Source organism: Phymastichus coffea, unplaced genomic scaffold (genome assembly GCF_024137745.1).
Source record: "Phymastichus coffea isolate CEN01 unplaced genomic scaffold, Cenicafe_Pcof_1.1 PCOF00110, whole genome shotgun sequence".
Taxonomy (NCBI): Eukaryota; Metazoa; Arthropoda; class Insecta; order Hymenoptera; family Eulophidae; genus Phymastichus; species Phymastichus coffea.
In genome coordinates, this window is record NW_026706921.1 from 586,980 (window position 1) to 601,265 (window position 14,286).

Genomic DNA, 14,286 nt, shown 5'->3' on the forward strand with positions numbered 1-14,286 from the left:
GCAAGCGTTTGAAGTCTTCAGTCACAGTAATGTTGATGTATTAATTTTTTATGAAAAAAAAAATAGTACCGGGACGGCAACTCAATCTGAATTTATATTCTAGATTGGGCAAACCGTCAGAGCTGCTATTCACAGTTTATTTTTAGTTTTCTATAAATTATGCAAGCCAAATCGAGGTAGGTGTAATACAGAGGAGAACGACTTCAGTGGTTCGCGTGTAAGTCGATTCAGAGACCGATTTCTGATCGGTGGCAGTATACCATCTCGCAGTTTTTATCAAAATATCAATCGATACTAAAGTTAATACTTATTTAGAAGAAACTATTACATACGAAGAAAGAGTTACTAATTAAATAAGAAAAACACTACGACTCATTTTACACAGTAACATTGTCAGGATCAAGATTTATATTTATACAAAAGCCGTAACACATATTTCAATCGACATAATTTAATTGTACAAGTTGACAGATCAGAGAGCTGTTAAAAATAAAAATAAGCTTAATTTTGCGTGTTTGCTGCTTCTATTCAGTGATTGTCTCGATTTGTCGAAGGACTTAGCTCGCAAGCTCGCACCAGCACGCTTCGAAATTAGCGTCAAGTCTCGAACAAAGATCGGATAAGACATCGCTTTAGTTCTACTGGATGCACAGTTTGATCAACGGCATGACGACGACGTAGCAGAAAAGTACGAAAAACATTGTGAGAACTGCATAGTGAATATACCATATTTGAGTGTATCTTCGGACACCGGCGTCGCTGTTCAAATCTTCTTTCAAGAAGTATACTCTCAGTCCTCTCCACATTACCCAAACGTAATGCTGCCACTTGAGTTCGCGTATGTCGCAGCAAAATAATTCCCGATCCGTCGAGTTCATTTTGTTCATGACCTCTATTGTTTTCGGCATGTAGATTCTCCAATTTCCATTGCCGAAATAGTCAATTTTATCCAAGTTCTGCGTTACTTTCATGAAGATCGACACGGCGCTGTAGTGAAAAGTTTGGATTAGGAAACGATTGGAAGTTGGTTACCACATTCGAGTAGATATCACAGCTGTCGCGGCTTACATGGGCTTCTTTCCGATTATAATGAGAAACAGATCCAAGAAACAGGCGGGTATAAAATGGAACAGCAGGTGTAATATGAAAAACAACAGTTTACTGGAGGTGAAGTACATGGCGTTGACCCAGACGGTCTTGGGGGAGGCTTCGCGCCATTCGTACTTCATGTAGTCGTACAATTGCGGCAGAGTGGTGGGATTGGTGGTGCTGCTGCTGTAATTGTAAATAATCGCGTCGCCCTGCTCTCTTTGCCTGGAAAGAAATTCCATTGGTTATCGAGGCGCGAGCTGCGATTTCAAGTGTCTCACCATCGGGTAGGAACGTCCCACGTTATCGCCAGCAACGCGTTGATCGTGTAGTCAGACGGGACGAAGTCCAGGGGATGACCGTGGTGATAGGCCGTGTGAATCATCCCGAGGCCAGCACCGAGTATAATATTTACAGGCCCGTTGGAATTCCCTACCCAACCTGGCAGCGGCTCCTTGTAAGCGGATATGACTGAAAGCGCGCAAATTTTCCACGTTAATTTCTTGGTCGTGGCGCGTCCTGCGTACCGCAAGCAAGCGATCATCTTTCGCGAGTCCATTACCGATACTCACCGATACTCGGCCTGTAAATGGCGACTGCGAATGCACAATCTTTGGAGTGTTGCCTGACCAAATCTTCAGCTATCGACTTGGTGTAAGTGTAAATGTTAGGATGATTGCCGAGCAATGTCTTTAAAGCGGCCTCCGTTAATCCGTTTGGCGTGCCCTCGTCGGCCTTTATGGCGTCGTAAACGGCCTTCAGATCGGCTGGCGAATGGTAAAACTCTTCCTCGATTTTCTTCCGGTAACAGTGCGAATACGCTGTTGATATGTATATAAATATGCTCAGTTTCTTGCATTCTCGTGCTAATTCGAGCATTTTCAATGTTCCAAGCACGTTGATTTTTAACGACAAACTTATCCTTATGTCGAATTTCACGTTGGCAGCGTTATGGTACATTATATCCACATCGCGTACGATAGTGTTTCTGTCTTCTCTAGATAGGCCTAAGCCGTCGGAAATCAAGTCGCCTTTTATTACTGTTACTTTTTCTCGGAAATTCGGATTTTCTCTGCGCAAAACGTCGAAAATCTGCGTAAAAGTAAATCTATTGAATCCTCGATGAGTACCCACTGTTACACACCGCAGTTCTGATATATCTAACAAATGCTTAATGTAACTGTGCAGTTATTTGTTATACATTGTCGAAAATGTTACCTCATAATGAATTATCTATCCAAAGATTACATTGTGTTTTAGCGTAAAAAAAAACGTGCTTCGACGAAGCTCGACAGTCGTGTTCTTTTTCTTAACTGAAAACTAAATGAAGTATCTGGAAAAATTTTTACTCTTAATTTTGTAATTAAACTCGAACGAAGCTCGGTCAACATACAAGGCTATCCAAACTTCTAAAAGGAGCATTGAAAAGTCATCGACAAAGTGAATACCCAACAAACATTTGTCAATAAATTCAAGATTTATGTTTACTCGAACGTTTCGCAAACCAAGCGAATGCTGATGTCGAGCGATCTATGGAATAAAAAATACGCATGATTTTCACGTAACGCTGAATGACCGCGTCGGCAACGGAAGAAGAATATTGCTGGCAGTATCGCGAAAATTGAATTTACCCGTTCTCGTAATCGCAAGCGTGTCACTTGATTTTGACTGTGCGAAACTAATTTAAATTTGATCCGTAAGGTCGACCCTCCAATGAATAAACATAAAGCCCCGGATAACTTTGCTTCTGCTTCCAGTCGATTAAACTTTCAAGCATTATGACCTACTTAATCGGAATATTTTGTTACGGTTGACTCTTTGAAATGAATTTAGAAAATGTTAGCGTGGTAGCAATTGTTGTTGTTGTCGATCGTTTTCTCACATTGACATTGGCGAGAGACGGTTAGCCGTCCAGCAACGAGCGCGGATTTGGAATCCGAAGCGAGCGCCGATACGCACCACGTGTTTGAAGTACTTGTTGGCCTGGTCCTCGAGCGTGCCGGTCTTCCTCTCTCGCATCAGGATGTAGAGGTGCTTGACGGGAACGCTCCTGAGCAGCTTTTCCAGCAGGCACTTGCCCATGAAGCCCGTGGCGCCGGTGACGAAGAGCGTCTTGTTCTCGAAGCGCTGGCAAATCTGGCTCTGCTCGCGCGGGCCCCTCTGGGCCTCGGTGTCGTCGCGCATGGCCCCGTAAATTCGATCGATCTGCGACATCGCTGCGGCGCGAGCGTCTACCGAGCAACGGGCGAAAGGAGGCGCACAGCGTTGTCAAGGCTCGAAACTACAAATAACCACGGGCCAACAGCTGCAACAGCTTATATCGCCGTTGCTACGGTGTACATGCGCGATGTTGGGCCGCGAGGTAGGGGTCCCCGCTAAAAGAAACCCGAGCAATTGTCTAATCGGCTAGCGGTGGTTTGTCCCGATCGCTCGGAGGCGCGCACGAGCTTCGCCAAGTCCGCGGCACAACAGAACCGTCGAATACCGAATAAACGCAGTGTTTCTAAGCGACGCGCGTCCCGCCGTCATTCCTTTTAGCCGATGACGGAAGCTCGTCAACGCCGACACGCGTCGACGACACGCGGCCTCCTTCGTTCGCGCGTTGACCGATCTGACTGAGCCACCGGTCAACGGTGCTTCTCTCTTTCTCACATTACAATGCGCGCGCGCTCGCCGAGAACCCGAAGGACAAGTAGAAAATCTACGAGGCGATTTGCCTCCGTCGCAGGTTACCCGAGTGACTCTGCGCGCTTACTTCTCGTCCATCCAGAGAAAATCTAATGGTCGCGCGTCGATTCCCATTGCATCGCATCCCATGAAAAGTACAAACGAACGCAATGATTTTATTCGGTCGCATAGGCTGCCGGACTGGCAAGCGACTTCCCGTGGCTTTTTATACAACGTTGTCGGTGGAAAAATCTTTCATGAATATGCCGACACATGTACGTGTATTCCAGGTGGTTAGTTTTGCGCTCGTCAAAGTTGCAAATTCAGAGAATCGCGGAAATTTACGATGACAATTTTTCATCGTAATTTTAACTTCTGCTGGCAAATTCGATTTCGTTATTGATAACAATTATCACATTATCATTTTCCAATTTATTAGCATGCACTAGGGGCAGGTCATAATTACTTCGAACGATTAAGCAGATTAGACCAGCAAATTTCAGCTTAAAAAAGTTATGGTGATCTTCTTGTTATTTTCTTGTTAAAATAATGTCATAATTTCAATTGTTAAAATTCGGATTTTCAGTGACTACACTTTTATAAATATTTAGATGTTGTGTCACATTTATATTTGACTTGAATTGAAATTTTTGTAGACACTGAGATGAGCTTGTGAACTCATGAGGATTATTAAGTCGGTCAAATACACACATAAAATCCTTACTTTTTTGTCTGATTTTAAACCACATCTGCCGCTTTTAATTTATTATAGATTTTTATAATATAGTTATCATTTCCGAGTCCATGGAAATCAAATGCACAAATCTAAGTAATTGCAGTTGAAAAATTGCATATGCTTTAGGTTTCCGTTAATAAAAAGTCGTATCGAATCGAAAAATCGAAAGAGGTTCCCATTCTTGTTAACAGTATTCATAATGAATATATATTTACTGGATTTTATTTTTTAACTCAAATCTAAAGTATGCTACGATCACGATAGCACGCGATTAAAAAAAAACACATTCCTCATTGGTTAAAAGACAGGCGCTCTTTTTTAACCGAGACAATTAGTCACTGCATGCCTTCGAGTGTCTCTTATCAAAATATAACGTGTTCCTGCAGAGCCATATGTTTTATATTTGAATATTTTTTTTTTCAATTCATTATCGTGGAGAAGGAGTGCAACTAAAATAAGACAATTCATGTATAATGAGTATAGCTAATTAGTTTTAAAAATAGTTTCAACACTTTTACACGCTATCATTTATATTTTTCTTGTTTATTACTTTATTCATTACGAATCAATTGAGAAATATTGAAATTTCTTATTTGAATTAACTATGAAAAATCCATGGTGTTACGAAATCTAAATTCAGATGTTTTTATATAACGAATCAAATTAGGTATTTTATTTGAAAAATAAATTATGAGTAACGGAATAGAAGTATAGGATGCAATAGGTCTAGGAGCTTTAAAAAATCAAATGTACGTTTTCTATTTTTTCAGCGTTATTTACCGCTGCGACATTGGCGCGATGAAAATTTCTCAGAATCCATCTACATTTGGTTATTGCATAACTTACCATTGTCTATATATGCATTCAAATAATAGTGTTTGTTACGTTTGCTATGACGACTGTGCATTGTATGATTTTTCAAAACTCCCTCTCTTCGAAACAATAGACTATACAAATGGCGTAATGGAAACATCGACAGAAAATTATTTAGCTAACACTGCACTCTAAAAAATTCAGTGTATGATAAGTCATGCATTTTTCAAGGGTAAACGTTTTAATAGTCAGCGTAGATTCGAAATGCCTCATATGTATTATATTTTAATTTATATTTTTATATAGATATTAAATTGTAATAGGTCCAGAGTCGCTCTAGTAATCCATTGCTTGATGTAGAAGTATATTATCAAACATAAAAAACTTAATAATATATACATAATATATACTCACAAATAAATCTTAATAACCCCTAGAGTTACCAACAAAGGAGTTACCTAAGGAGTCGTTCTCAGTTCCTTATTCTATAACATTCTTACTTGAGATATCGCCTACAGCTTATCTAAGCAAGTTAAAGCTTCTTAGTTTGCAGATGACTTAGCTATATATGTCAAGTTTTCTTCTACTAAATAGACAGTGAAAACCATAGAACCAGCGGTTAAAAAATTACCATCAATTTAACACTTATCGGTCAACAACTCGCTCCCTAAAACAATTCTACTCCATTACAATCAGAAATATCACCTTTCAGGCGCAATTTATATTCGCATAGAAAACCAAATACCACACACCGATCATACTATCAAGTCGTTTTGTTCGTTTCCTAGATACTTTATTTGATTATCGAATGAGTTTTCTTCCCCACGTCAGATAAATTCATAAGAAATGCACTCAAGCTCTTGACATCTTGCAATATATACCCATGTGGAACTAGATGAAGCTCCAACAAAAGTACTCTCCAAATATATTATAAGATCGTATCGATCTAACAATCTCAGCATTTTCGAGCACCGCCCCAATATATCCATTTCCTCAACCACGTATAGGCCAATGACCCAAACAGTGCCTTCGACGAATTCACTCGCGATCAGAATGCTCTTCTACTGATATTCAACGATGGGAACAAAACTCTGACTGCGGCGTAAATTCAGAACTCGGAACCCTTATGACTCTCGCACCTTCCATTCGCAAGCCTCCATCTTTACGGCTGAACGCTTGGCCCTTAATGACGCTTTAGGCCTTGCTCTACGTAACTTGGAAAGAGACTACCTAATATTTACTGACTCGTTGATTTGTAAGTGCCTTCACGGCTCTTTCTTCTGTCAGGATCAACGCCCACGAGTTAACCCTTATAATCACAACATCAAGAATAAATCGGGCATGTTTCAAAACTCCACCCTGAACAACTCTTTTGGATCTCTGCTCACATCAGAATTAATGGCGGTGAAGCCGTTGATCAAGCAGCTAAAGCAGCTTCGCAGTCTCGTAACATAAACTCTCCTCTTGATCCTTACCGTGATCGGAAATCAATTTCTTCTCGGCTACAGTTATTTTGTCACGCCAATTCAAAAAGATCGATCAAATGTATGAAAAATCTAACCGAAAAACAAGTCATTCCAGGGAAGAGATAAATAAATATACAAGTATAGGTCATTGAAGAAAATGATAACACCAGCTGAGAAATATTATTTTCATTAAATAATCCAGGAAAACAGATAAACTCTGGTTCCCCTGGTGATTTCCATTCCGATACGGACAAATTCAGTAAAAATGATTGATTCCAAAGTATCACTCGTATCTGTGCAGGTAGTAGATACAGAAAGAGATTAATTCAGAAAGCATATCGTTTCGGGTAACGACCACACCCAGCTAACTAAGCTATTCCCATCTCTTTCCAACTACACTTACTCATCGAAAAAGATCGACGAAGGAGTCAAAGATTCCAGTGACGTTGTATTCATATACCTATTTATTTTTTTCCGGGAACCAACTCTCCTTCAGTCAGGTTTTTCATACTTTTCTTGATTGATCTTTGAGCGTGTCAAAATAAGTATGGTTGTAAAAAGATGAAAACAGTTTTTCTTTCAACTAGCGTGATTGTTACCTCAAATGATCTCTTTTTTTAATTAACCTTTTACTAATCTACCTGCGCGTATACGGGCAATTATCCGCTTTTAATTAGCGTGGATTTTATCGTCGGTGCCATGTATATAGGCGTCTCACGCCCAAACAATCGCACTATTTCGAAATTCATTTTCACTCATTTTTATAGGTTTTGCGGCAGAAATGCGAAATTTGCGGGTGCAGCGCCTTAAAATGTGTTTTGTTATTTCCAGTGGTCAAATGTTGACGAGCTTCTTTGTTGTTTAAGAGATGCCTGATCTAATATAATTACTTTTGCGAATGTCTTAACTATATACAAATATAAATAAAAATGTAATACATGATAGGCTGTAAACTACTAACAACGAAAAATGAGTTATAACTCGTTCTTTTTCATATATTATTAGGAATTTGCAATGCAATACCATTTGACATTATGCAGTACACCTACAATAATGTTAAGAAAACATATCGGTTTATTTGAACGTGCATGTCAAAGTTGCAAGCTGCATGAAATGCTGCAGGTAGGGAGCCAGTGGTCACGAATTGGAAGCTGATTGTTGTACCCATGTGTATAGTACACAGTAGTAGTAAAATATGGAGGCACCGAGCGAGTCAGTCAATATGTCGGCCACAACAGAAGCTGCCGTCGAGGAGGCGGCGAGCGACTATGCAGCCTTTGCGACCGTTGACATGGACTCCGAAGTGAGTAATTCTTTGGAACTTTCAATTGGATTGTAAATTTCTTCTTTTATTTATTATTTCTAAGGCATATTTTACTCTGCATACGAGGCTTGTAATAGTGGATAAGTACTATTTTCTTTTACCAACTTTGTAGTCAGGAATGTCACTGGTTTCTAGTGAAAATGGTAGAACTGATGTACTTTAACTCTAACGCGGAAATTAAAATATTACAATCTATTGATTAATGTCATTTTCTAAATGTTGTACAATTTTTGTCCTTGCGATAGAGTGAAAAAACTTACCTTTATAATAATTTTTCCAGCTGACAGGAATACATAACGCTGTTGAAGAAATGCAATTACGTTTAGAAGAATTTACCTCGATAGTTGGAATGGTTAGTAAAATATTAATATTTGGAGATAGATAAACAAGTAATAACGTAGCTGCAAAACTATTATAGTTACATAAACAAAGCACTACAAATCTAACGTTTTACAACTTTATAGCTACAGACTAAAGGGGATAAAGCTATTACCGACAATATGCCGTGTTTTCAAGCCCTACGACCGCATGTAAATAATTTATGCAAAAGAATTGATGCCCTCGACGCTTTTATTGCAAAGGTTAACGTTGATCTTAGCACACTCGAAGCGAACATGGATGTGGCCGAATCGACACTCAAACCATCAGAAAACAAGTTGTCTATGTTGAATCCGTTGTCACTTTTCGTAAATATCTTAATGTAAAATTAATGTAGCTTATAGTGTTAGAATCAATCATTTAAATACAAAATAATCACCTTGCAGAAAAAATCGCCAGACCCACCTGAAGATACATCCCAGCAAACGGATTTCGAACCTATAACAATTTTTAAAGCTGATGACTACTTCAAGGGCGAATCTTCTAAATCATGAAACACTTACTTCTCCGAATGCAGCGCAAATCATTCCTCTGATGATCATTAAAAATAACGCTTTTATCTTATCGTTATAAATCACTTCAGTTTTATATGTTGTCATAATAACAGTTTTAGAAATTGACTATTCATTTTGTATATAAAACAATAAAAATATTAAAACACAATTTGAAATTCTAACTAAATTAGATTAAATATCTGAAAATCCAGAAAATAAAATTTTTAATTTATTCAATAGTTTGTACGTTTCATAGGTGACGAGTTTTGGGATGATGGAATGGACACAGGGAAAATAAGCAGCAAATGCATAATTATTTTAAATGTTTATCTCATAACAAGATTCTATACAACAAACTGTGTACACAATACACATGCAAGTCTGCGACAGACTTGACCAGTTGAATTCCAAAAAATCACTAGTTTCTTCACTTGCATTTGTATAAAATGTCGACTATTTCACACGCACAATAAATCTGTAATTTATGAACGCACTTTAACAAAACAATTTTAATGTATAATTGAAAGTGTGATTTGATTGACACACTTGAAGAAAAATTAATCACTGCATGTATTGCTACAAAAGTTCTGTAGCTACACATGCTTTATTATTAGAAAATATTCTGAATAATAAATTATCAAAAATTAATGACAAATATATTTCAGTCATTTGATGAATCCGACTAAAAAAGCTATTGGATTTAAAATTAATTTACACGTGTGTATTTATGTGAGGGCAATAATTACGATTATTCAAATTAATATAAAAAATTGTATTGATTTTCACTTCCTTTCTGATTTACACGGTTGAAAATGAAACAACTGTTTCCATTGAAGATGTAAAGAAGGTTAATTATTTTTAATATCACGAGATATTTATCTGCATCGCGTTGTAGAAATAACAACTAAAGTTATTATTTCAAAATCAAATAAAGTTGTGTTCAAAATTGAACGAATTTTCAACCGTGCAAATAAGCCTTGCAAAAATATTCTCTATATAATTTAAAAATGCATATTGTATATAGGTGAATTCTCTTCTAACTCCTTTTTTATATATTTTATGTCTGAATCGAGTGACTTGCATTTTCCAAGGCTAAGTCACTAATTGTCCGTGATTTGGATGATTAGGTACATTACCACTGATGAGAAAAACTGCTTTTTCCCATAATTTTAAAGTATGTGATGAGAATACAATCTAGGAATGACTGGAACAGTGATGTAGTTCAAGTTGGAAAAAATTACTCTTTAATTGTTCATCGGAATGACGTCTGTGTTATGACGATGTTTTTTTTTGAGGTTTTAGACCTTTCACCACCGTAGGTCGTCCCTTAATGAAACCTTTCTTTCTCCTAGCAGTCTGAAAAATCAATGTTTTTCCCAAATCTTCAACAACGTTTTCAATTCAATTTAGTATTGAATAAAAAATACGAAACGATACGGGGAGACTAATTAATTGTCTCTTTTTATATTTTAACATAACTCAGTTAGAAACTCACCTTTCTGCTAATATAAGAGCTCGTTTGTCTAGTTATAGTCCGTTTGGATATTGGTATTCTTGGCCGATTAAATTCATCTGGTTTTTTCACCCTAAAAGTAGTAAAAAATATTTTTAATGAGTGATGTTTTCTCATGTAGTATATTAGTAAGAGTTTTTAATTAAGAATTTTATAAAATCCAAGTGATCTTGAAAAAGTTTATAAAAATAAAATTACAATAGATAAATATAAAACCTTTGGCGTTTTCTTTAAAAAATCTTATTTTGATTTAAAAGATAACTATAATAGTAATGAAAAATTAAATAACTGCATAATCATCCATTTACGATGATCATGATTCGTTATCAATGAAAACACTAATGAAAAAGCAATAAATATATACATTACAGTGCGATGAAATAGTAGGTAATGAGAAAGTTCAACTACGCGCTATTTTATTAATTCTTTCAATAAAACGTAGTCTAAATATTTTACAACATGCTTAAAGGTCTATTTTGCTGACAATAATGCAAATATTTGGCACGATAAGTTGTTTACCTGTAAACTCTAACAAGCCAGTGTTCCGTAGTGTAGGCCTCCTCCAGGTACGTGAGTTGGAAATTTTTATTGCCAATTTCAGCATTTCGCGTGCGATCGTAGCCATAGGGCGAGCGATAATCAATTTTCACTTCTCCAAAACGATAATAGCTAAGTTTGTACATTAGGGAATTAAGAAGCGTTGGTGATCCTTCGGAGTCAACGCGGAATTCTCCTCTCTCGGTGAAGTAATCGCTCTCCCGAATATCCTGGGGATGTTCGCCCTCGGCAATTCTTACCATCCACAAAAATTTATTGATATCGTCGCCGGAGTAACCAATCATTCCGCCGAATATGACTAGTACATAATCAACGTCGAGAGACGTCATTATTTCATAAGCTGCACTTTCGTTGGAACTCATCGCTTTGCCCACGAGAGCAATATGAGAATTGTTCCAAGTATTATTATCCACAAGAGTCGTCCTAAAATTCAAATACAATATCATTATAATCAAAGCTAACTTGAGACAAATAAAAATGTATTTGGATGCGGACCGATTTGCCATTCCAGCGATTTGATAACCATAATCCCACCAGCTCATAACTCGTGCATCAGTGGGAGTGTTTTGAGCCAGCCAATAGTAAGCCTCACGGAAATCGTCGAGAATAGCTCGTCCACCATCGTTACTGTAGGAGGCTAGGACAATAGACGGGCTCGAGTAGGCATTGCTCGTAACCCAGGTGCAGTGCACCACAAACATCATTAGAAGCATCAGTATGAAAATGACAACACCGTTGCGTGTGTTAGCTCCGATACCATCACCGTTGCCTTTCGGTCTTTCGTGCTTCATTTTCCTCAATTTGCCGGCTTTATCGTACAAAGCACGACCAGGACTCTTTTCTTGTTCCTCCTCGCTTTCCTCTTCGCTTGTGTTCGTACCACCCTCTTCGCGATCTTCTTCTTTCAAAAACAACTCTAGCAAGCAACTGAAAGCGATACCGGCCAACATGCACACGACTGGAGTAAGCGTTAACATCAGACGCACCATCACACCGGCAAAGTAGACTGCGCTTATTGCGTATAGGACCACTAAAAGTAATCATCAAATACAGCATTAATTTCTTCTTCAGGCAGTTCAAAACCTGTTTTTAAAAACTACAGTACTCACCAAAAACACGCTCATCAGTAATATGTTTGATGCAGTACCAAAGTCCTACTGGAAAGGTTGTAACAAGAATGTGTAAATCAAAAAAGAAACTGAACCAGGTCGTTGGTTGATGTTCAGATACAGATGCAATGATAGGGATATGAATTTTCGCATAGCCTGTATCCCACAGAGAATAAAATCTTCCACTCCAAGGTGCAATAAAACCAGCGTAAGTTAAGATTATCAAAACAACAAAGAATACTAATGCAATTCCAGCTACTATTCCTCCAAAGTATTTCATTTCTGACTTTGTCAAAAAAGTTCTGAGGTATCTATAACAATAAACATAACAATATAACAAAGAATTTTGTAGTCATAAACTAGATAAGCAAACATATAATTTAATTAAAAAAATATTGTTTAAAAGAATAAGAGAAAAGAGTAACTTACTTCAATGTTCCAACAAGAATCAATAAACAAAAGACACCAGCAGCAGCCATATGTTCAGATGTTCTAATTGGTTGGAAACCAACAAATGGGATTTGCATACTAAACAAAAGTCCAAGGATGTAGAATGTGGTATAACTTGTAAAAAGACGCAGACTAAAACGATTCATAATAAGTAGTGCAAAAACATGCAAAGGTATCAAGTTAATTATGAAAACGTATCCTCCCCATGCTGAAACCATATAAAAGTAGGAGAGAGCAGTCAAGGAAGCCCAAAAAATTGAGCCAGATTTAACAGATTTGACCCACAGGTAGTAAGTAAACTGTAATGCAAATATGGCAATGCCCTCATTGTCATAACTGCCAGCTACTGATCTTGAAATATATCCAGGTACAATGGCAATAAAACATGCAGCAAATAATCCAGCTCCTGCATTCCATAATTCTTTTGTCAAAAAATAAGTAGATATTGCTGTCAGTCCACTGAATACTGGTGCCAAGAAAACACAAATATCTCTGATGTGAACTGGAATATTCAAAGCATGCAGGATGTAGTGTATTGATCCTGAAGTGATCATCAATCCTGGATAAACTGTTCCTCCTACAATTCGTCCAAGTGGATACCATGCTCTCTCATCAAACCAATTCAGAAAATTGTAGAAACCATGTTGCACCATATAAGCAGTTGCACGATAATTGAACCTGTAATTAATTATTTCATTGCACAATCTGAACTTGTCTTTAAAGTATATTTGTATGTTTGAAGTGACAAAAGTGATCTACTTTGATTTTAGCTTTTTGGCTGGATAGACTTTTGTCCTATTTTTGTAGGTATTGACAAAAAGCAAAATGGTTTCTAATTTCAACAAAGGGAAAACAATACAACATGAGATCAGTGTAACAAGAGGTCCAAGTGATAAGAAATTCCTTGTAAGTATATGATGAATGTTCTAAAATGTATTTTTGTTATGAAACATTGTTCATAGCTAAAACATTGATGGTCGAGTAACTGCCACGTTTGAGTTGAACACGCCGACAAGATATTAATACGGACCGGGTATCACGTCTGATAAGCCATTGAGAGACAGTCGATCAACGTAAAAAAGAGAAGGAAAAAATACATCAATTGATATATTTACCAGGGATCAAACTCGTGAATGATGCTCTCGAAACGTATAACGGCGAACAGTCTGGAGGCGAATCCGGAGATCCAGGCGAGCAAAAGTACCGTGAAGATGACGAGAGAATTGAGTCCAGCGGCGTTGGTCAGGGTAGAAGATTTGACCTGCTTGGTTACTGGTTTCTTGTCGGGAAAGAGGACTTTTTTGCCAGTGGCACCGGCGGCACCAGCGGCATTTGCCGTGGTCCCAGCAATTTTGCTGGGCTGCATTCTTCCGAGCGCCGTCGTTTTAGCCAATATCCTCTCCTCTCACCTTACTCCAGACAATCGATTTCTCTTGTTTTATTTCACATGCACGTGCATAAATCACAGATTCAACTCGAGGTAATTTGACCGTGTGTGGTGTTTAAAGTCTAAAGCCAACCGATCTCCATGAAGCACCACCACTTTACCTCTAATCTCTATCTGAGAAATCCACACGCGACACGTAGCACGATCAAGCAGACTGCAACAGCAGCAACACGAAGTAGGTATAGGCTCCCTGCACGCGAGCGAGGCTAGGACACGTCAAAAGCCGGTGCTCACTATTGCCA

General features: G+C 38.0%; 3 protein-coding genes across 3 annotated transcripts; 1 reads left to right on the forward strand and 2 right to left on the reverse strand.

Annotated features, from left to right (window-relative positions):
- LOC131670438 (fatty acyl-CoA reductase wat-like) lies at window positions 1-3,758 on the reverse strand. The gene is made up of 5 exons (XM_058946039.1): window positions 3,049-3,758; window positions 1,662-2,181; window positions 1,371-1,560; window positions 1,069-1,314; window positions 1-987 (listed from the first exon to the last, which is right to left on the reverse strand). The coding sequence occupies exons 1-5, from the start codon at window positions 3,301-3,303 to the stop codon at window positions 639-641; spliced, it is 1,560 nt and encodes a 519-aa protein (XP_058802022.1). The 5' UTR covers window positions 3,304-3,758; the 3' UTR covers window positions 1-638.
- A 4,178-nt stretch (window positions 3,759-7,936) lies between these two features.
- On the forward strand, window positions 7,937-9,000 carry LOC131670441 (biogenesis of lysosome-related organelles complex 1 subunit 4). The gene is made up of 4 exons (XM_058946043.1): window positions 7,937-8,074; window positions 8,376-8,447; window positions 8,560-8,781; window positions 8,860-9,000. Exons 1-4 carry the CDS (start codon window positions 7,967-7,969, stop codon window positions 8,965-8,967), a joined length of 510 nt encoding a protein of 169 aa, XP_058802026.1. The 5' UTR covers window positions 7,937-7,966; the 3' UTR covers window positions 8,968-9,000.
- A 1,189-nt stretch (window positions 9,001-10,189) lies between these two features.
- Window positions 10,190-14,214, reverse strand: LOC131670435 (dolichyl-diphosphooligosaccharide--protein glycosyltransferase subunit STT3B). The gene is made up of 7 exons (XM_058946033.1): window positions 13,713-14,214; window positions 12,577-13,275; window positions 12,148-12,458; window positions 11,534-12,068; window positions 11,000-11,461; window positions 10,463-10,553; window positions 10,190-10,323 (listed from the first exon to the last, which is right to left on the reverse strand). Exons 1-7 carry the CDS (start codon window positions 13,961-13,963, stop codon window positions 10,240-10,242), a joined length of 2,433 nt encoding a protein of 810 aa, XP_058802016.1. The 5' UTR covers window positions 13,964-14,214; the 3' UTR covers window positions 10,190-10,239.
- Between the last annotated feature and the right edge of the window lie 72 nt (window positions 14,215-14,286).

Excerpts from the sequence above, each read along its gene's own strand:
- LOC131670438 (XM_058946039.1), bottom strand. The coding sequence starts at position 3,303 with ATGTCGCAGATCGATCGAATTTACGGGGCCATGCGCGACGACACCGAG. Across the intron at positions 2,182-3,048 it reads ACAAGTACTTCAAACACGTG|ATTTTCGACGTTTTGCGCAG; the intron begins GTGCGTATCGGC and ends ACTTTTACGCAG. Across the intron at positions 1,315-1,370 it reads TGGGACGTTCCTACCCGATG|GCAAAGAGAGCAGGGCGACG; the intron begins GTGAGACACTTG and ends ATTTCTTTCCAG.
- LOC131670435 (XM_058946033.1), bottom strand. The coding sequence starts at position 13,963 with ATGCAGCCCAGCAAAATTGCTGGGACCACGGCAAATGCCGCTGGTGCC. Across the intron at positions 12,459-12,576 it reads ATTCTTGTTGGAACATTGAA|ATACCTCAGAACTTTTTTGA; the intron begins GTAAGTTACTCT and ends TTATTGTTATAG. Across the intron at positions 10,554-10,999 it reads TGGCTTGTTAGAGTTTACAG|GGTGAAAAAACCAGATGAAT; the intron begins GTAAACAACTTA and ends TACTACTTTTAG.
- LOC131670441 (XM_058946043.1), top strand. The coding sequence starts at position 7,967 with ATGGAGGCACCGAGCGAGTCAGTCAATATGTCGGCCACAACAGAAGCT. Across the intron at positions 8,075-8,375 it reads CCGTTGACATGGACTCCGAA|CTGACAGGAATACATAACGC; the intron begins GTGAGTAATTCT and ends TAATTTTTCCAG. Across the intron at positions 8,448-8,559 it reads TTACCTCGATAGTTGGAATG|CTACAGACTAAAGGGGATAA; the intron begins GTTAGTAAAATA and ends ACAACTTTATAG.